The sequence below is a fragment of the Ailuropoda melanoleuca genome, chromosome 4 (genome assembly GCF_002007445.2).
Source record: "Ailuropoda melanoleuca isolate Jingjing chromosome 4, ASM200744v2, whole genome shotgun sequence".
Classification (NCBI taxonomy): domain Eukaryota; kingdom Metazoa; phylum Chordata; class Mammalia; order Carnivora; family Ursidae; genus Ailuropoda; species Ailuropoda melanoleuca.
In genome coordinates this window covers 226,431-245,333 of record NC_048221.1, presented here as the reverse complement: position 1 = coordinate 245,333, position 18,903 = coordinate 226,431, and the positions used below count along the sequence as shown (strand labels likewise).

Below are 18,903 nucleotides of genomic sequence, written 5' to 3'. Positions count from 1 at the left end.
GGGGCGCGGCCAGGGCCGCAGGGGGCGGGGCAACGAGACCACTGGGGCGGGGCCAGGATGCGGGGCGGGGCCCGTTGGGGAAAACTCTCCGGCCTCCGCGCGTGTTTGTCTTGCGGGGTGGGGAGGGCGGTGCGTGTCCGTGAGTCACCGGCTTAGCCTGCAGGGGCTGCGGGGGTGTGGGTGTGAGAGAGGTGAGCCCGCGGAGACACGGAGGGAGACAGAGACACAGACAGCTGCAGGGAGAGACCGATCTGTGAGAGACAGTAAGTTGGACGGAGAGACAGGGAGCAACGGAGCGGCTCAGGGATCAGAGACGGGGGGATAGCTTCTGGTCTGCATGTCTGTGGCAGCCAGGCCTCTGCACGGGGCATGTCCCGGGTGGACTCGTCTGCCCTCCAAACTGACGCTCCCTAAGAGCCAGGCCCCCGCGGCAGAGTCTTCACTGACGGGTGGGCATGGGGGGACACGTGGGCAGAGGGAACATCGTGCATACCGGTACTGGGCAGGGGAAGGGATGGGGTGCTGTGGGCAGGAAGGGGGCTGATGGTGGATGGACATGTGCGCATGTCTGTGGCCAGCTGACAGGGGCATGGATGATGACTGGGGCCAGCACCCCGTCCCCAGCGTCGGCCAGAGCTGCAAGTCCGGGGAGGGTGGCTCCATTTATACCTATCCCTGCTCATCATTTACAGACACACCCAAGCCCCACTGGGAGCCACCCTGTGCCCTGGATCCTGAGAGGAGCACAGTGAACCTTACAGACTCAGAGCCGAGAGCCGTCATTGACAGGTGGGGAAACTGAGGCCTGAGTGGGTCAGCACCTTCCCCAAGGCCCCACATAGGACACATCCCAGGGCTCCAGTCCCTGCCCCTCTGCTCCCATAGGCTCAGTCCTACAGCCAGGGCTCCAGGTGGCACCTTTAAATAGCACCCAGGTGAAGACAAGGTGACAGGCCTGGCCCAGTGGAGTGCTGGAGGGGTAACCGGTCTGGCCAGAAGCCGGGACGTCTTCCTGGTGGCTCTGGGGATTCCCTGATCCTTCTTCCTGGTCCCAGGGGGGTCACGTATGGGGTGTGCCCAAGCCACAGGACCCCAGGACTGAGATGGGAGAGGGTGTCCCCACACTCGGAGCCTTGAGGCTAGTACCTGAGGGATCCTGCATGTTTGTGTCACTTCCCCAGGTCTCAGTGCTGCCTCTGGAAAACGGGCGAGGGAGAGAAGCCTGGAAGGCTGGGATGAGGTAATCCACAACCTCGCAGGGCAGGGGGCGCAGTGCACAAACTTGGAATAGCACCCTGATTCCCACCAGCCAGAAACTTCGTCCTCCCTGGAGTGTCCCCACCCTGCCCCCCAGGAAGACAATCTCCGGGGCTCTGTGTGATGGGGGTGGGACCCGCGCCCAGGAAGCTGTCCTGCCTCGGGTGTTGTTGGAGCTTAATAACAGCTTCATTGAAATATAATTCACATACCACACAGTTCACCCATGAAGTGTTCAGCTCAGTGTTTCCAGTACAGTTGTCAGCCATCACCTCTGTCTAGTTCCAGAACAGTCCGTCAGCTTAAAAGAAAACCATCAGCCGTCACTCCCGGTCCTCCCCAGCCCCAGGCCCCCACGAGCCCCCTTCCCATCCGTGGAGGAGCCTGTTCTGGACGTGTCACACACGTGGACTCACACGCCGTGGGGCCTTCTGTGTCTGGTTCCCTCCCTGAGTGTCGTGGGCTCGGGTCCATCCTCAGGGCAGCGCGTGTGCACGCCTCGCTCCTGCTCGTGGTCGAGGGACGCTCCCGTCCGTGGTGGACACATGGTCTGTATCATTTACGTATCGACAGACACTTGGTCGTTTCTACCTTTTTTTTTTTTTTTAAAGATTTTATTTATTTATTTGACACAGAGAGAGGCAGCGAGAAAGGGAACACAAGCGGGGGGGAAGTGGGAGAGGGAGAAGCAGGCTTCCTGCTGAGCACGGAGCCCGACGCGGGGCTCGATGCCGGAATGCTGGGATCTTGACCTGAGCCGAAGGCAGACGCCCAATGACTGAGCACCCAGGCGCCCCTCGTTTCTACCTTTTGGCTGCTGTGGACTGTGTTGCCCTGGACTTGGGTGTGCAGGTCTTCACGTGGACGCGTGTTTTCATTTCTCTCGTGTCTTTGTACAGGAGTAGAACTGTTGGGTCATGTTTCAGTTTTCCAGGAACTGCCAGACTCTCTTCCACGGCGGCTGCCCTGTCCGCTCCCGCCAGCAGTGCGTGAGCGTTCCGATTTCTGCACATTCTTGAGACGCTGTGATTGCCCATGGTTTTGGCTACAGCCATCTTAACGGGGGCAAAGTGGTGTCTCGTTGCGGGTTTTTGAGACCTCAAGCCTACAGAAACGCTGTAAGCACAGCCCTGTGTGCACACTATTCCTGCGTTCCCGGACTCCATGGGATATTCGTTTTGCTCTCCATCAGCAGGAGGATGGGTAAATACACCGTAGCAAACTTGAACCAGGGAATTCTGTGCCCAGGAAACAGCAGTGTGGACGAATCCCAGGCAGGATGAGTAGAAGCAGCCTGACACAGAGGAGGTCCGCTTATGTCACAGTCTCCAACGGGCAAAACCAACTCTGGCGTGAGGCATCAGGATGGGGTATCGCCCTGAGGGCCAGCGATGGGGGGGTGGGAGGGGTTCTGGGGGCTGGGTGTCTTTTGGGACACTTGTGTGTCAGGTTTGTGAAAACTGAGCTGTATTCTTGACGTGTGCACCGTTGACATCATACCTCAAAAAACGCACACTTGTAATCTTTTTATGTAAGTGGATGTTTGAGAACAAGCCACAGAGATGGTGCCACTTTGCCTCTAAACCCGTGGACGTATTTCCTGTAGGCAAGGTCTTCGATCATAACCAAGCTGTAATCTGATCCACCGTCCATGCTCAGACGGCCCCTGTTGTCCCCACAGTGCCCTAGAATAGCTTTTTCCCCTTGTCACAGACCCAGGGTAGTCTCTGACCAGCTGAATAAAGGCCCCCGAAGATGTGTCCACATTCTCATCCCAGGAACCTGTGAATTTTGCCTCATTTGGAGTCTGGGAAAATACAATTAAATTAATATTGTCAGATGAGGAACCCATCCTAGCAGGCCCCGAATACTGTCACAAGTGTCCTTACAAGACAGAAACACAGGGAGATCTGACATAGACACAGAGGAGGCCACATGACCCCGGAGGCAGAGACTGGAGGGGCCAGCCACACGCGGAGGGATGCCTGGAGGACCCCCCGCCTTGAGCTTCCGGTGGGAGCTCAGCCCTGCAACCCCTTGATTTCAGCCCGCAGATACTGATGTTGGTCTCCAGAAATGAGAACACATTTCTGTTGCTGAAGGCAGTAGGTGTGTGGCAATTCATTTATTTTTTTTAAAGATTTACTTATTTATTTATTTTTAGAGAGAGCATGAGCAGGGGGAGGAGAGAGTCTCAAGCAGACTCCCTGCTGAGCACGGAGTCCCGACTCGGGGCTCGATTCCTCGACCCTGAGATCACGACCTGAGCCGAAACCAACGGTACCACCCAGGCGCCCCAGTTTGTGGTAATTGACTACAGAGAGTCTCAGGGATCCGATACCCTCTCCTTCCATCTGGAGACCCTTGCCTTTCTCGATATGGCAAGGTTCATCTGAACGTCTCATGAAACGAATCAGACAAAACATTCTGGGTGAGAACCCGACATAAGCAAGCAGTTTCTGAAACATGGCGTCGCCCAAACTCCAACCTCTGACGCTGTGTTTCCCATTTAGTCAGACCTCCATCCACCAGTCTTGTGTGTTATTCCCATTTTTCTTGCTTACGTTTTACAAGAAAAGTTGATCTCACCATCAGGAGTGGAAAACCAGAGCCACACACTGACGTGATGACAATAAGCCATAACAGGAAACGTTGTGAGGAGAGAACCGTGTGACATCACAGCCAGAGAGCTGAGGTAGGCGCCGGAAACAGGCAGGCACTGGGTGAGACCTCCCATGTTCCAGTGGGAGCAGGAAGAATAACTTTCTCACTGCTGAGTTCCTGGAGCCCGGCTCTTGGGGAAACACTGGTTGAGGGCACCTGATGTCCCAAGGAACAGAGCAGGGAATGGAGGCATAAAGAATTCCCAAGTGTTGCCTAGGTTTCTGGCTCTGCCAGACTATGGGGGGCCGAGGGGATGTCTCTAGGTCTTGGGAGACCAGCTCCAACTGATTCAGCCCCCCAGGGCCAGGAAGGCACTCCCAGGTGTGAGTCAGATCTGAGGTCGAGGCCCCTAGGGCATCTGGGAGTGGGCTGGGGCAGGTTTGAGAGGACGCTGCAGTCTGTTGAAAACATTCCCAGCCGGTGGAATCATAATGCACAGGCCCGCGTGGGCAGCTGCGTCTGGAATGTGCTGTCAAGAGGCCGCCAGGCCCGGGAGGATGGCCCTTCCAGAGCACAGGTCCAGCTTCCACTCTGGGCTAATGGGGTAAGCAAGTTTGAGTATCTGCGGGAGGTGGCATCTTGAGCCCAGGCCCCTAAGGCCCGCTGTGGTTGCGCCCAAGAGACCCTCTAGTCTGTCTGGGCTTCCTCTAACTCTGACTCGGCCCAAGTTCCTCCAGCTGGCCGCACTTGACTCTGCCTCAGGGCCTTTGCACTTGCTGCAAACGCCGCCTGGAACACACTTACCCCACACATTCTTCTCTTCCTTCCCATGCCAGCTGATGCGCCCCTCCCCCGGCGTCAGTTTCCCCAGTGCTTTCCGGGTCTGATTCTAAAGCCGGAGGGGTGACACCCTGAAGGCCAAGCTGGGCATCCCCAGGCTCCGAGGATTTTCTCACTCCATTCGTCATCAGATCAACTCCGTAAGTTCGTGTGCTCTAGGCGCCCGCTCTGCTCCTGTCCTTGGGAGCTTGAGAGCTGACTATTGGGGAAACTGAGACTGGAGGGAGTGGCCAAGGGAGATGTCCCGGAAACGCGACAGCCCAGCTGCCCCTGGTTTTGGGGCACGGCGATCTGCCTACTTTTGGGGCTCGACATCTCCCAATCTCGTCTTCCTCCGCGATACATAGCTCCCGCCCCAAAGTCGACGTCGGAGCAGTGAAAATCGCAGACAGGAATCGCTAAATTGCAGAACGCCGTCCTAACTATTCCTTTTAAAAAAAACAAAAAAACAAAAAAACCCCCGAAAAACCCGGCTTCCTGGTCCTCCCAAAGACGGCTTAGAGTCACGCGGTTACCCAAGCAACGGCTCTGTCCCGCCCCTTCTTGACAGCGGGAAGAGCCAATTAGAGGGCTCTTTTGGCGCATGCCCCGAGCTTCCGGGGCCCCGCTGCTCCCTGGGAATTGTGGTTCCGGTGCCCTCCTCCCTCCGCGCGGTCCCTTCGCAGCTTCCGTAGCCTGTGAGACTACAACTCCCGGCAGGCGCGGCGGCGCAGGCGCAGTGCGGGCGGCGCGGGCGGCGCTGCGGGCAGTGTGCGGCATGTTGGCGCTGCGCTGGGGCCACAGCGCGTCCGGTTTCCGGAGGGCCCTGTGGCCGGCGGGCCGTCCCGGCCCCTTGGCCGAGGAAGGTAACGCGGGGGAGGCCGGGGGGTGACGCCGCGGCCACTGCCGCCGCTCGTCTCCCCCTGCGGCCGTAGGCCGTCGGGATCCAGCCACTCCCTACCTTTGCCTTTTGTCCCTATGGGGTTCTGGTTTTGGGGAACCCAGTGACTGGACCCCGCTTTCACTCACCCTTGAGCCACTCTCCGGACGGGGATCGGCAGAGCGCTTTGACGTTGAGTCCTGGTTTCTTTTGGAGTCCCCTGATCCCTTATTTGAGACTTAGGGCCCTTGACCTTTGAACTCACTGCACCTTTAGTTCGAGGAACCCGTTATCTTCGGTCCCACAGCCAAATTTTCCTTGCTCTGAGGTCCCCTTCACCTTTGACCTATTGGTTTCTTTTCAATGCGAGGCCTGTGACCACCGACGTTTTCCACTGAGCTTAGAGCTCTTTTGCCCCCGGATCCTGCTGTTTCCGCCAGTTTGAGGACCTCCCAGCCCCCCCCCGCCCCCAGGCGCCGGGCCTCCTTCTGCCTCTCGCAGCCTCTCTTTGTCACCCACAGGGGCACTCAGTGGTGTCTGGGGCCGCAGAAGGCGCTCCTCTGCCAGCCCTTGTGAGCAAGACCACCAGAGGGACTGGGGCCACGCGGAGCTGCTGGAGGGTGAGCCCAGACCCCCAAGGCTTGGCGCCTGAAGCCCCTCCCCACTTCCCCCTGTGTGGGCCACTCTGCTGGGGTTATCTCCCTGGTTCCTGACAGTGATCCTGTGAGAAGGGATGTCATGCTGTAGAATGGGGGTAACTGACATGGTCCCATGAGGATGATGACAGAAGGCCCACTTAGTGTTTCCCCCTTCTCTAAACCCAGCAGGTGCTCCTGCTTTCCAGGTGAGAGAGTTGAGGCCCAAAGTTGTGGCTGGGGAGGCTGGGCCGAGGCTACTCGCAGCTGCCCATGCAGAGCCAGGATTCGAACCCTGAATTGTCCCATGGGGCTGGGCTTGGCTTCCTGGGCTTGGGCACCCAAAGGGGCCCAGTAAGGGTCCTCCCATCTTCATAACAGCTCAGTCCCAGCACCCCCCAGACCATGTCCAGTACATCCTGCTTCCCCTTCACCAGCCAGTGGTGGGGTGGGAGAGCCTCTGAAAAGGAAAACTTTATTTCAGGAAATTCCAAACATGCAGAAGTGAATTACCACCACCCTCAACTGCAGCCTTGCCTTTCTTACCCAGCACCTAGTTATTTTAAAGCAAAGCCCGGATACCATTATTCAACTGTAGGAAGGTTCTAGAAGTCTGAATCACATTATGTCACCCTCCAGTCTTAAAACCCTCCAACTGTTTCCTCTCACACAGAATAGACACCCACCCCCACCCCACCCCCACTGAGGGCACAGATTCCTGTGGCCTTTGCCTGCCTTCTCAGCCAGAAGGAGCTGTGGCTGCCAGGTCAGCTCTGATGTTGCTGCCCTGCTCCAGTGTGTGGGCCGGGTGTTGGCGCGCTCTAAGGGCCAAGGTCACCCTGTCTTTACACTTTATTTCAGCAAACCTTCGCTGAGCCCCTGCTGTGTGGGGCCAGCTCTTCTGTCAGCTGGAGTCCAGTGGGAGGGGCACAGGCAAGGGGCAGATACAGTTGGTCCGCAGTAGTATTTGCAAAGTTGACGTGTAACTCTGAAATCAGTACTCAGTCGCTCCCCTAGTTACTTGTAGACACGTGCACAGCGGCAAACACGAGTGGTGGAACATGCCTGCCCCCAGCTGGTACTGAACCAGGCGACACACTGTCTTCCTGCTTCGTGCATACTGTAAACAGGTGCCCTTTCCGAGGTGCATTTAGTGTCACGTTGTTTTTAGTTTAAATCTGAATTTGTTGGAGAGGCAGGGAGGGGCAGAGAGAGAGAGGATCTCAAGCAGACTCCCTGCTGGGCACAGAGCCCTGTGATGCAGGGCTCAATCTCGTGACCCTGAGATTGTGACCTGAGCCTGGTTGGACTCTCAGCCGAGTCACCCAGGCACGCTATTTTTGCATTTTTGCACTTTTGTTGGTGATTTTGCTGTTCAAAGTGGCCCCAAGCGTAGTGGTGCTTTCTAATGTTCTAAGCTCACAGCACAAGGCTGTGAGGTGCCTTTTGGGGAAAATATATTTGTGCAGGTGTGGGTTACAGTGTTGTTGGCTGTGGGTTCAGTGTTTGTGAATCAACGTATACGTGAAATAAGGTGTTTCAAGCAGAAAGACATAGAACAAGGTCGTGTGTTGATCTGCTGGGGACCCCCGTGAGGTGTAAAGTCATTGTGGCTCAGGGCTAGCAGCTGAACCACGGCTCTGCGGGAAACTCAGCCACTCATACCCATCAGGAACAGCGTTTGCAAAGGCCCTGAGGCCATTGTGGCTGCAGTGGAGTGGGAGGAAGTGAGGGCAGGGGGCATCCAGGCACCTGGGTAGATTTTGAAGGCAGAGGCACACCCCTGAGGGTGTGCTGACAGACCGGATGTGGATAGAGGAAGAGAGGCCTAGACGACCCTGGGGTTTCCGGCTGAGCACCTGCAAGGACGGCACTGCCAGTGACAGATGTGGAGGAGCAGGTTTTGGGGGGACACCAGGAGCTTGTTGGGGAAGTTGAGTTCGAGAGAGGCTCAGACAGACAGGTGCTGAGCAGGTGCCTGAAAATCGGGGGACACGAGGGAGTCGTCATCAAACACATAAAGCCGAAGCCTCAGGAGCAGGTGAGACCAGAGGGTCTAGGGAAATTGGGGCTTGCGTGGGGTCCCCCCGACATCCTTGCCCTTTGCCCCCACAGTGCTTGAGGCACGGGTGCGGCAGCTGCAGGCCGAGTGTGTGTCGGAGGCCACGGTGAAGAGGGTCGGCGTGGCTCAAGGACTCCGAGCATCTGCCCGTCTCCAGCCCCCCGGGAAGGCCCAGGCAGGGCCTGAGGGCACCGCCGAGGAACTCGGTGGCCGCTGGGCCCAGAAACTGGACCAGGAGAAGTTTGCGATGCAGAAACGCAAGCAGCAGTTGGAGCTGAAGCTGCAGGTGCGAGCCCAGCAGCTGGCTTGTGAGTACAAGCTGCGGGTGGCGCCCCGCCTGCTGGACACCCAGCTGGCCGGTCGCCTGCAACACTGGGAGCAGGAGGTCCCCGAGGGCCTCTGGGAGGAGCAGCTGGTGTGGCTGCTGCAGGAGGCCCCCCGGAAGCTGAGCCCCGAGGTGGAGCAGGCCCCCAAGGCCGGGAGCGCCTCCGTGCAGCAGGAGATCCGGCAGCAGAGGCTCCTGGCCTTCCTCGAGTGCTGCCTGCTCACGGACCACCTGCCTCTCGCCCACCACGTGCTGGTCACCTACCACGGCCGGTCCCGGCAGCAGCAGCGGCTCACGCTGGCCATGTACAACACCGTCATGCTCGGCTGGGCTCGCAAGGTGAGCCGTGGCTCTGGGACTTGGGCGGGGGGTAGGGGGGGCGTCTCGGCGGGAGTCCCTCCCCTGCCTGCTGGCGGTGGGAGTAGAGGCCCGAGTGGCGCTTAGATGTGAGCCCTGCTCTTTCTGCTTGTTACCGTCTTAACGATTCTCTCGGGCTCGTCAAGCTTAAATCACGCATGTCCCTCGGCAGAAATTTTGCAAACAACCAAGAAAGGAAGAAATCCAGCTAAAGTTTTAGGGTTTCTTTGGACTACTAGGCTGGGGCTTCTGTACCGTCTGGCGTCCCCCTTCCTCGACACCGTGACCTTGATGCTTTAGTCTAGTTCCCTGAGGTGGGGTCTTAGGCTCTGCTGTCACGACCCTTCTTTCTTGAACACGGGCGTCTGTGGCTCTGAACTTCCCTCTGGGCTCTGCTCTAGCTGTTTCCCATGTCTTTCCAAGTGTTCTCAATGTCCCCAGCGGTGTCGTCTTTTCTGGTGGCTCAGGGGAGCGTTGTGTACGGGGCCTTGCAAGGGGCCAGCTGCCCTGCCTCCTCCCTCCCCTGCACCTGCAGTCCGGTTTAAGGGCCAGCGGGAACCGCACAGGCCCGCGAAGGAGACGGTCGTGTGAAGACACAGGTGTGAGCACAGGAAGGTGGGCTCGCGGTGGAGACTGGGCCGCGCCTCCTGCACGGACTGGGCGGCAGGCCCAGGAGCCACTGTCTCTCGTACATGTGCGCTGGACTGTGACGTGACGCGAAGATGCCCGGTGTCCGCAGGCGGTCTCTTGCCCACACTCATCCCTGGGAGGTGCGCTAGATTTAGGGAGTTAGTGAACGCAGGAGAACCGTGTTCTCCCATCCAAGGTCACAAGCCCTCCAGGTCCGCCAGCAAAGATCCCCGTTTACAGTGGAACATGCCTGCCAGGAGCCTGTGCGTGAGCTTCCTGCGGTCCCTGGGACAAATGACCGAAATCGGGGCGGCTGTAAGTGCTGGGGATTTACTTTCCTTCAGTCCCAGATCCAAGCATAGCAGCGTCGCGCACACTCCGGGGGCTTTGGGGAGGGTCTTTCCTGCCTCTCCCAGGTCTCCGTGGTGCCTGCAGTCCTTCGCCTGTGGCCGTGTCCCTCCAGGGTCTGCCTTCCTGGTCACACAGACACCTTACAAATGAGACGCTCTCCTGCAGATGGCCTCATAACTAGTTCCATCAGCAAAGATCCTGTTTCCCAGTAGCGCCCCTAGTCTGAGGTCCGGGTGGGTGTGAATGTGGGGGTGCACCAGCCAGCCCGCTCCAGGCCCCGTTCTGCACCGTACACAGACTTCACAGCCATCACTGGCTTCGCCAGTCATTGCTTCTGGGCAGTCCACGTATGTGACAGGGCTTGGCTTTCACCCAGACCCATGTTGGAGTCCCGTTTCTGCCACGTGCCCACTGTGTGGCCCGCACTGCTCACTCCTCTCTGAGCCTCAGTTTCCCCATCTGTAAAGCAAGGAACCCTGCTGGATTGTCCGGAAAATGGAGGGACCTTATTCACGGCTTTGACTACTATCTGTGTTTAGGACAAGGACAGGAGAACACGCGAACTTCAGAAGCGTGTGTTGTCGTGTTGATGGCCTTACCGAGGTCTGTCCACGTGGGATGGACACACTTATTCTAGGCCAGCGCAGTTGGGTAGAACTTTCAGCATTGGAAGTATTCCTCGTCTGCACCAGCCATGGCCCCTAAGCCCTTGAAGAGCTGAAGATCCGCAGAGCGACTGTGCATGGCTGCTGACTGCGAGGAGGGCAGCCCCTCAGAGCCTGGGTGCCGGGACCGTGGTCCCCGATGGGACAGCACCTGTCAGATTTGGGCAGCAGGGCCGCGGGTGGGAGAGTGCTGGAGCGCTGCTTTCCTGAAAGGCTCTGCGGCAGCACTCCTAACCCCCACGCACGCAAGGGGAATTAGCCACTTCCCGGACACGGGTGGGGACGGGGAATGAGAGCCACGGCACCCGCGTGAGAGAGGATCTCAGGATGTGGGAAGTGCCGAGCTCCAAGCAGGCGGACGAAGAGTAGGCGGAAAACCGCCAGACGCGGGGCGGGTTCTCCGCAGATCACACCTGGGAGCCTTGTCGTGAGGCTGAAGCTGTGCGCGTGCGCGTTCGTGAGATAGAAGTGATAACGCGGCCCCCTCAGGACGCCCGCCCCCGCCCCCGCCCCGTGTCCTCGCTCGCGGGCGCCGCACCCAGGGGCGCACGGAAACGGCCTGGCCAGTGAGCCTTGTCCTGCCTGATTTGTTGGCCATAGAGAGGGGTCTCGAGGGTCACCCCCAGACCCTCACCCCCACTTGGTCTCCCCAGGGCTCCTTCAAAGAGCTGGTTTACGTGTTCTTCATGGTGAAAGACGCTGGCCTCACCCCAGACCTGTTGTCCTATGCAGCCGCCCTGCAGTGCATGGGACGGCTGGACCAGGACACCAGCACCATCCAGAGGTGGGTGGGCAGCCCGGCCCTTTCTGGGGGCTGGTCCCCCCCTCCACAGGCCCCTGCGGCCACCTGGCGCCGAGACCCATCACTCGCCTGAGTCTGCGCCCACCGTGTGCCCCCTGCAGGTGTCTGGACCAGATGGCCCGGGACGGGCTGAAGCTGCAGGGGCTCTTCACCAGCGTGCCCCTGCGCCAGGAGGAGCAGGCCGTGGTCCTGAAGGCCGTGCGCAAGGCCCAGCCCACCTTTAGCCCGCCGCCCCCGCCACGGCCCCCACCCCAGGTCAACACCTCACCACTGCTCAGGGAGATCTATGCCAAGGTCAGCAGGCCCTAACGCCCATAGGTGGGGTTGTGTCGTGTGGGGGACTAGCCGGGACCGCCCTGTCCTTGCTGCAGGGGCCTCGGCCCCTCCTTTTCTCTCCGAGGAACACCTATACCTGCTCGTCAGAGGCCGGACAAGCCAGAGCTGGCAAGTCCTGGCTCTGGGGGGCCGTGACCCTAAAGGGAGGTGCCATAGCCGTGCTGGGGTTGGCTTCCCACCTGGAGGCGCAGCTCCAGGCAGAGCCGGTGGTCGGTGTCCTGGGCCCAGGCGGGCAGAGGGGCTCCGAGCGCTCGGGACTGTGAGTCATGCTGCTCTCTGTAGACCTGTTCGTGATTCTCCGTGGGTCGGGTGGCGCTGTTTCCAATTGATCTATTTTTGGGCAGGTCACACATTCACACGGTCCCTGGTTTAAAGACAAAGCGTGCATCCAGGGCCTCGAACCGTGTCCCCCCAGGCTGTCCCAGCTCCTGCCGAGCGAGGCCAGCCCGTGCTGGGCGCGTGAGCCAGGGCGGCTGTCACGTGCTCGGTGCCTTGCTTCCTCCCAGCCTCGTGGACGGGGCTGCTGGGTGGGGGTGCAGAAGGGCAGGGTGGCCAGCAGCCCCGGGCCTCACCTCCTGCCTGTCCGCACCGGCAGAGCGGGCCCGTGTCGTACCCAAAGCTGCACCTGCCGCTGCAGTCGCTGCAGAAGCTCTTCCGGGAGCAGCTGCGCATGGAGCTGGCCACCACCGTCACCGTGGAGTCCGTGGAGAAGGCCCGGGTGCCGACCGAGGAGGTCCTGCAGGCGGTGAGGACCCCGGCCAGGTCACACCCCCTTGTCTGGGCGGGCGGGCGCGGGCCCCTGCCCGCGAGGGGAAGCCCGTGGGGTTGCTGCCGCGTCGCAGCCCCCTCTCCCCGCCTCCGCAGAGCCAGGGTAGGCCGTGTGCCCACCTCCCACCTAGAGGCGTAGGAAGGGCGCGAGGCGGCCACGTGGCTCCGGACGCCCCTTCCGAGGCGCCTGTGAGCTCGGGGTCCCTGCCCCCGAGGGCCTAGAGGGTATGGTGGCGATGCCTGTGTCGGTCCCCCGCAGCGGGACACCCTAAAGCAGCTGCGGGCCGAGTGGGCGGAGGCACTGTGCCTCGGGCTGCAGGAACTGAAGGCCAGCGAGGCCCAGGCTGCCCGCTCCTGCCGCTCCACCATCTTCCCGTACCTGTGCGTGCTGAGCGAGAGGGAGCTCGCCGAGCTGCTGCTGCAGGTGGGGCCTTGGGGCGGGGGGCGTGCAGGGCACGCTGGGGGCTGGGGGGTTGAGGGGCCGGGCCTGGGGCTCACGGTGCCGCCCCCAGACCCTCCAGGTGCTGCCCCCGCAGGGAGAGTCGCTCCTCTCCCTGGCACAGCAGCTGGGCCTGCGCGTCTTCAACCGGCACACGGTGCAGAGGAAGCAGCTGAGCAGCCAGGTGCGGGCGTTGCAGCGGCGCTACTACCGCTACCTGCACCTGCTGGCCTCCGACACCCAGGTGAGGCCCGGATCGTGGGGGGCTGTCCGCAGGTGGGGCGGCGCGGCTGCGTTTCCAGGTGGAGAAACCGAGGTCCGGGGCGCAGGTCCCCTGCCCGCTGCCCTCCCCAGTGGGGCAGCCGGGTTTGCCCCCGGGCCTCGCTGCCTCCGCTGCCTCTGTCGTCCCGCCCTCGGGGTGACTGGGGGTGGTCAGCTCTGGGCCCGAGTCCCGGTCCCTGACCTGCTCTCCCACCCCCAGGTGGCGGCGCCCCCCTTGCCGCGGCAGTACTGGGAGGCACTGGGGGCGCCCGCGGCCCCCCACGAGCAGCCCTGGCCCCTGCCTGTGCTGGTACAGCTGGGCAAGAAGCTAGCCGAGGTGCTGGTGGAGGTCGTGCGCATGCCCGGCAGCCTGGTCACCCCACAGGGCTCCTGCACGCTCATCCCCGTGCTCTACCACGTGTACTCCTTCCGCAGCTTCCGCCAGGTGGGCGGCCTCGGGCACCCGAGAGGCGAGGCTGGGGGCTCCGGGTGCTGGGGGGATGCTCGGCCCCGCTGGGGTCCTCTGCCCGCTCGTGGTGGGTCCTTCGGGGTGGTCGGCCCCTGGAGCCATCTTTGCCTGCCTCGCCCCCAGATCGGGATCCTGAAGCCACACCCGGCCTTCACCGAGCTGCTGGCGGTGGCCGCGGAGCACACGCTGACCTTCGAGGCGGCCGAGGTGCCCATGCTGTGCCCGCCGCTGCCCTGGATGTCGCCGCACACGGGTGCCTTCCTGCTGAGCCCCACCAAGCTCATGCGCTCGCTGGAGGGCACCATGCAGCACCAGCGTCTGCTGGACAGCTGCCCGCCCGCCGAGCTGCACGGCGCCCTGGACGCCCTCACGCAGCTGGGCAACTGCGCCTGGCGCGTCAACGGGCGCGTGCTGGACCTGGTCCTGGAGCTCTTCACCGCCAAGGGCTGCCCCCGCCTGGGTGTGCCGGCCCCGCCTTCTGAGGCACCGCGGCCACCCGATGGCCGCCTGCCGCCCAGCGCCTCGTCCGCCCAGAAGGCCGAGGTGCGGCGGGAGGTGGCCCGCTGCCTGAAGGTGGCACGGGAGATGCACAGCCTGCGCTCGGACGCCCTGTACCGCCTCTCCCTGGCCCAGCACCTCCGGGACCGCGTCTTCTGGCTGCCTCACAACATGGACTTCCGCGGCCGCACCTACCCCTGCCCGCCCCACTTCAACCACCTGGGCAGCGACCTGGCGCGTGCCCTGCTCGAGTTTGCCCAGGGCCGCCCGCTGGGCCCCCACGGCCTTGACTGGCTCAAGATCCACTTGGTCAACCTCACGGGGCTCAAGAAACACGAGCCCCTGCGGGCGCGCCTGCTCTTCGCGGACGAGGTCATGGACGACATCCTGGACTCTGCCGACCGGCCCATGACGGTAGGGGTGCAGAGGGCACTGGCGGGGCCCTTGTGCCTCGCCTCTCCGTCTCCCCCAGCCTGTGCCCTGTGCTGGCTACCCCAGGCCCTCCCTCCAAGGCCTCCCTCCGAGCCCCCCGCCGTCTGCCCCTGGGCACGGGCTCCTGGCCTTGTCCTTTCTGTCCCCTTCCCTCTGCGGCCCTGTCACCTCCCCGTCCAGGCCGGTCCTTCCTCCAGACCCTTCCCCGCCCCGTGGCTGCTCCTGCAGGGCTGCTCCCACGTCTCCCTCCGTGCCCGTCACTCCTGTCACCCCTACCCTGCCCGCCCAGGCTGGCCTGAGCCCCACTCTGCCCTCCGTCAGGGCCGGAAGTGGTGGATGGAGGCGGATGAGCCCTGGCAAGCCCTGGCTTGCTGCATGGAGATCGCTCGAGCCGTGCGCACCGCCGACCCCACGGCCTACGTCTCTCACTTCCCGGTTCACCAGGTGAGCTGCTGGGGACCCTGGTGTAGGGGTGTGCCTGGCCCCGGGGGTGGGGGGCTTGCAGTCCCTGCAGATCCCACTTGCACGTTGGCTGGTGTCCCTGCGTGGGGGCCAGCCCCAGTAGGTATGGCCAGCCTTGCAGTGTGACCTCGTATGGGCATGTTTTCCTGCCTCTGCACTGGGGTCCCACGAGCTGGTGGTGTGAGCAGTACACTGGGGGATCTTGGAGCTGTGGCTTGTTCCCCGGCGTCACTCTCGCCAGCCCTGCTCAGACCCTCCCTCTCCCGTCGGCCCCAGGACGGCTCCTGTAATGGCCTGCAGCACTACGCCGCCCTGGGCCGGGACAGCGTGGGGGCCGCCTCCGTCAACCTGCTGCCCTCGGACCTGCCCCAGGATGTGTACAGTGGGGTGGCCGCACAGGTGGGTGCCGCGGCCCCCCTGCCCATTCTCCTCAAGCCCACGCAGGGTCTGTATCTTATGAACACCTGCATTTGCAGGTCCCGTGGTCTCTGACGCGTCCTCCGTGACGGGACTGGGCAGTCAGAGTGGGCTTCCTGGGGAAGGTGTCAGAAAAGGGAACTGTGGGGGCCTCCTGGTGGGGCTGCTGGGTGGGGTGGGTGTGGTGGAGACCGAGGGTCCGTGCGCCCTCCCGCTGACCCCCGGCGCCTGCCAGGTGGAGGTGTTCCGCAGGCAGGACGCTGAACGGGGTGTGCGGGTGGCCCAAGTGCTTGAGGGGTTCATCAGCCGCAAGGTGGTCAAGCAGACGGTGATGACCGTGGTGTACGGGGTGACCCGCTACGGGGGCCGCCTGCAGATCGAGAGGCGCCTGCGGGAGCTCAGCAACTTCCCCCAGGTGCGCCGTCACGCGCTCTGGGTGTCCCTGCGCTGCGAGGGAGGGACGGTCCCCCCGGCCCCACCCGCGCCCCCGGCCCCCCAAACCCCTGGCTGCTGGACGGCAAGCAGCTTTGGGGGACCCCTAGGAGGAAGTCCGTTCCACTGCTCCTCCAGGTCCCTGGGCTGGGGCGGGGTGGGGAGGCCACCCTGGCTTTGACCGCCATCCTGCACCCCTCCAGGAGTTCGTGTGGGAGGCCTCTCACTACCTGGTGCGCCAGGTGTTCAACAGCCTGCAGGAGATGTTCTCGGGCACCCGGGCCATCCAGGTGTGTCCCCGTTCCCTCCCTGGGCCTGGCACGCTGCCCCTGATCGGGCCCTGCCCTGAGCCCTGTGCCCTGCGTCCACAGCACTGGCTGACCGAGAGCGCCCGGCTCATCTCCCACGCGGGCTCAGCCGTGGAGTGGGTCACACCCCTGGGCATCCCCGTCATCCAGCCCTACCATCAGGACTCCAAGGTGTTGGTACGTGCGCCCCCCTGCAGCGCCCCCTGGCTGTGTCTGTGTCTGTGTGTGTGTGTGTGGGGGGGGGACTCATGACCCTCCCTTCCCCAACCCTGCAGATCAGTGGCGGCATCCAGAGCCTAACCTTCAGCCAGAGCGGGGACACCACCCAGTGAGTGCCGGTGGGGGTCCTGGGCTGGGCGGGGGGATAGGCCTGGGCCGAGGGAGGGCATGGCCAGGGACTGCCCCCAGGTCGGGCCAGGTTAGAGGCGCCTGAACCCTTCCCCCCCCCAGAAAGCCCAACACGCTGAAACAGAAGAATGGCTTCCCCCCCAACTTCATCCACTCGCTGGACTCTTCTCACATGATGCTGACAGCCCTGCACTGCTACAGGTGGGCCCCGCGTACCGCACCCGGCTCTCGTCGTCATCTGGTGCGTGCAGGCCCCGTCCAGGGGGTCGGGGACGCGGGGGGAACCCACGGAGTGGCAGGGGCAGGTTGGGAGGCCGGGTCGGACAGGGTCGGGGCCAGGGCAGAGGCCTACAGCAGGTGAGGACCCCAGCCGTGTGGGTGGTTGGACCTGCTGCCCAGAAAAGGACTGTGTGAGCATGTGTAAAGGTCCTGAGGCAGTGAGGTGTGAGTGATGGTGAAGCAGCTAGCTGGGCCTGGGAGGGAGGGGTGGTTGCTCTGAGTACAAGTGCCTGTGGTCCCATCCAGGTGAGTGCTGGCCACACACCGTGTAGCCAGTTCTGACAGGACTGGTGAGGGGGCCCTGCTGGGGGGGCATAGGTGTCTGGGTCTCTGAGCCCCTTAGGGGCAGCCGAGCAGGGCAGCAGGGCAGGTGTGTGGATAGTTTGTTAGAGAGGAGCCAGGGTTTGGGGACACGTTCTGTTTCCACCTGTCTGGAGGCACAGGAGCCCTGTAGTGGGGGTGAGGGGGACGGTATCAGCTGCGGCGACTGGGGGTAGGGGTGGGGGGGAATGACGGGGGACGAAGAGTTTCCTTCCTAAGAGAACTGTCCACCCATGTGCCGAGCATGACACACAGCGGGCGGGACACACAGGGACAGGTGGGGGGTGTGAGCATGCAAGCCGAGTGGTGGGGGGCTGGGCCCCCCCAGGGGAGGGGGCTTGAGGTGAGGAGGGAAGGAGCAGGAGGGGGGAAGGGACCACGAAGGGCAGCCCCCTCCTCACAGGAGACCCTTACCCTGTGGCAGGAAAGGCCTGACCTTTGTCTCCGTGCACGACTGCTTCTGGACCCACGCGGCTGACGTGGAGGTCATGAACCAGGTGCTGTCCACCCTGTACCCACCCCCCAGATGGCAGCAGGCACCCTTGATCCCATGGCCCTTGCCTTGTGGCACTTTTCAGCCTCGGTCCGGCCATCAGCTCAGGGGTGGGCAGGGGAGCGGGGACCCCGCCTGACCTCGGCGGCCCAGTCCCGCTGGCCCCAGCCCCTCGCTCTCCCTCCCCCACCCCCCAGGTGTGCCGGGAGCAGTTTGTCCAACTGCACAGCCAGCCCATCCTGCACAACCTGTCCAGGTTTCTGGTGAAGCGATTCTGTTCAGGCGCCAGGTGAGGTACCCGCCAACCCCCGTGCGGCTGGGCCCACCCCTCCCCGCCGGCTTGGCCTCACCCTCACCCCGCCCTCGTCTTCAGGTCCCCCAAGCACTCCAAGAACGTGTGGCTTGGCAAGCTGCAGGACACGCTGAAGTCCGTGCCCAAGACAGGTGGGAGCGGGGGCCTCCTGCGTACTCGCTGGGCGTGGGGTCCTGCCATGGGCCGCCCCACAGTGTCTGCTCTGCTCCGCAGGGGCCTTCGACCTGGAGCAGGTGAAGCACTCCACTTACTTCTTCAGCTGAGGCCGCGGTCCCCAGCGGTGGTCCCCAGCCCCGTCCCGTCCCCAGCCAGGCGCCGCGCGGGCAGCCTGCCCTGTACCATAGTGTAAAATAAAGCCGTGTTGTCACCCACGGGAGCGAGTGTCTTCCGCCGGTCTCGGGGCGCCTGACCTCCTGGGACCTGGCGCCGAGCAATCAGAGGCTGGCAGTCTGGACGCCAATGCTGTCGTTTATTGCGCGGAATGGGGGTGTGGGGGTTAGGGGCGTGGAGCGCGGTGGGGGCGCTGCTGCCTCGGCTCGTCAGTACATTCATCACGACGGCGGCCCGGCCTCACCCCCGCGCCCCGGCACAGCCGGGACTGCCAGCCCCTGGGCGCCGGGCGCTGGAGGGGGCTGGGTGTGCCCGCTCCGGGGAGGTCACCACGGGACGCGCGTGGATGGGGGCCAGACCGGTTATTGCGTGAGCGCGATGGGGGCAGCAGGAAGCCGGCGGGCCAAGTATTGCACTTAAAAAACAAATCCTCATCGGAAGGGCCACCTACGAGGGTGGGGGCGGGCAGGACTCCACAGCCATCTCCTTTCGGCCACGGGGCCATCCCCGTCCCCGTTTCACAGTTGGGGGAACTGAGGCACCGAGGTGAAGGGAGCCCCCTCGCTCGCACGCGCGCAGGCGAGGCCGCCGCCGGGGGTGGGGGGGGCGG

At 62.8% G+C, this 18,903-nt stretch overlaps 2 protein-coding genes and 1 long non-coding RNA gene across 8 annotated transcripts in view; 2 read left to right on the top strand and 1 right to left on the bottom strand.

Moving 5' to 3' along the window:
* Nucleotides 1–94: 94 nt before the first annotated feature.
* On the top strand, nt 95–1,495 carry LOC105239438. Its single transcript, XR_002143561.2, has 3 exons — nt 95–263; nt 693–789; nt 1,182–1,495. It is a non-coding gene; the product is annotated as an uncharacterized LOC105239438 (long non-coding RNA).
* Nucleotides 1,496–5,390: 3,895 nt separating this feature from the next.
* POLRMT (RNA polymerase mitochondrial) lies at nt 5,391–18,339 on the top strand. 6 transcript variants are annotated; one of them, XM_011230199.2, is made up of 21 exons: nt 5,391–5,546; nt 6,082–6,180; nt 8,311–8,921; nt 11,239–11,369; nt 11,489–11,681; nt 12,319–12,468; nt 12,751–12,915; nt 13,004–13,174; nt 13,412–13,636; nt 13,784–14,572; nt 14,912–15,034; nt 15,329–15,451; nt 15,705–15,884; nt 16,105–16,191; nt 16,273–16,386; nt 16,485–16,537; nt 16,660–16,758; nt 17,582–17,654; nt 17,848–17,939; nt 18,024–18,094; nt 18,177–18,339. In XM_011230199.2, the coding sequence occupies exons 1-21, from the start codon at nt 5,459–5,461 to the stop codon at nt 18,224–18,226; spliced, it is 3,687 nt and encodes a 1,228-aa protein (XP_011228501.2). In that variant the 5' UTR covers nt 5,391–5,458; the 3' UTR covers nt 18,227–18,339. The 6 variants fall into 6 exon arrangements, 5 of the variants coding, with proteins under 5 accessions (XP_011228501.2, XP_034513225.1, XP_034513224.1 ...); XM_034657335.1 differs by lacking the exon at nt 5,391–5,546 and adding an exon at nt 6,680–8,236; XR_004624524.1 differs by lacking the exon at nt 18,177–18,339 and having other exon boundaries at nt 16,660–16,798; nt 18,024–18,072.
* Nucleotides 18,340–18,724: 385 nt separating this feature from the next.
* Nucleotides 18,725–18,903, bottom strand: part of HCN2 (hyperpolarization activated cyclic nucleotide gated potassium and sodium channel 2) — a gene marked incomplete at its 5' end in the record, with an annotated part of 19,119 nt that continues 18,940 nt past the window's right edge. The window contains 1 exon segment of the mRNA XM_034659995.1: nt 18,725–18,740. Within this exon segment, the coding sequence (XP_034515886.1) occupies nt 18,725–18,740 (16 nt within the window).

Bases quoted from the DNA above. Each gene is read 5' to 3' on its own strand.
- POLRMT (XM_011230199.2), top strand. From the start codon at position 5,459: ATGTTGGCGCTGCGCTGGGGCCACAGCGCGTCCGGTTTCCGGAGGGCC. The intron at 14,573-14,911 runs GTAGGGGTGCAG...GCCCTCCGTCAG, and splicing joins CTGCCGACCGGCCCATGACG to GGCCGGAAGTGGTGGATGGA. The intron at 16,192-16,272 runs GTGTGTCCCCGT...CTGCGTCCACAG, and splicing joins CGGGCACCCGGGCCATCCAG to CACTGGCTGACCGAGAGCGC.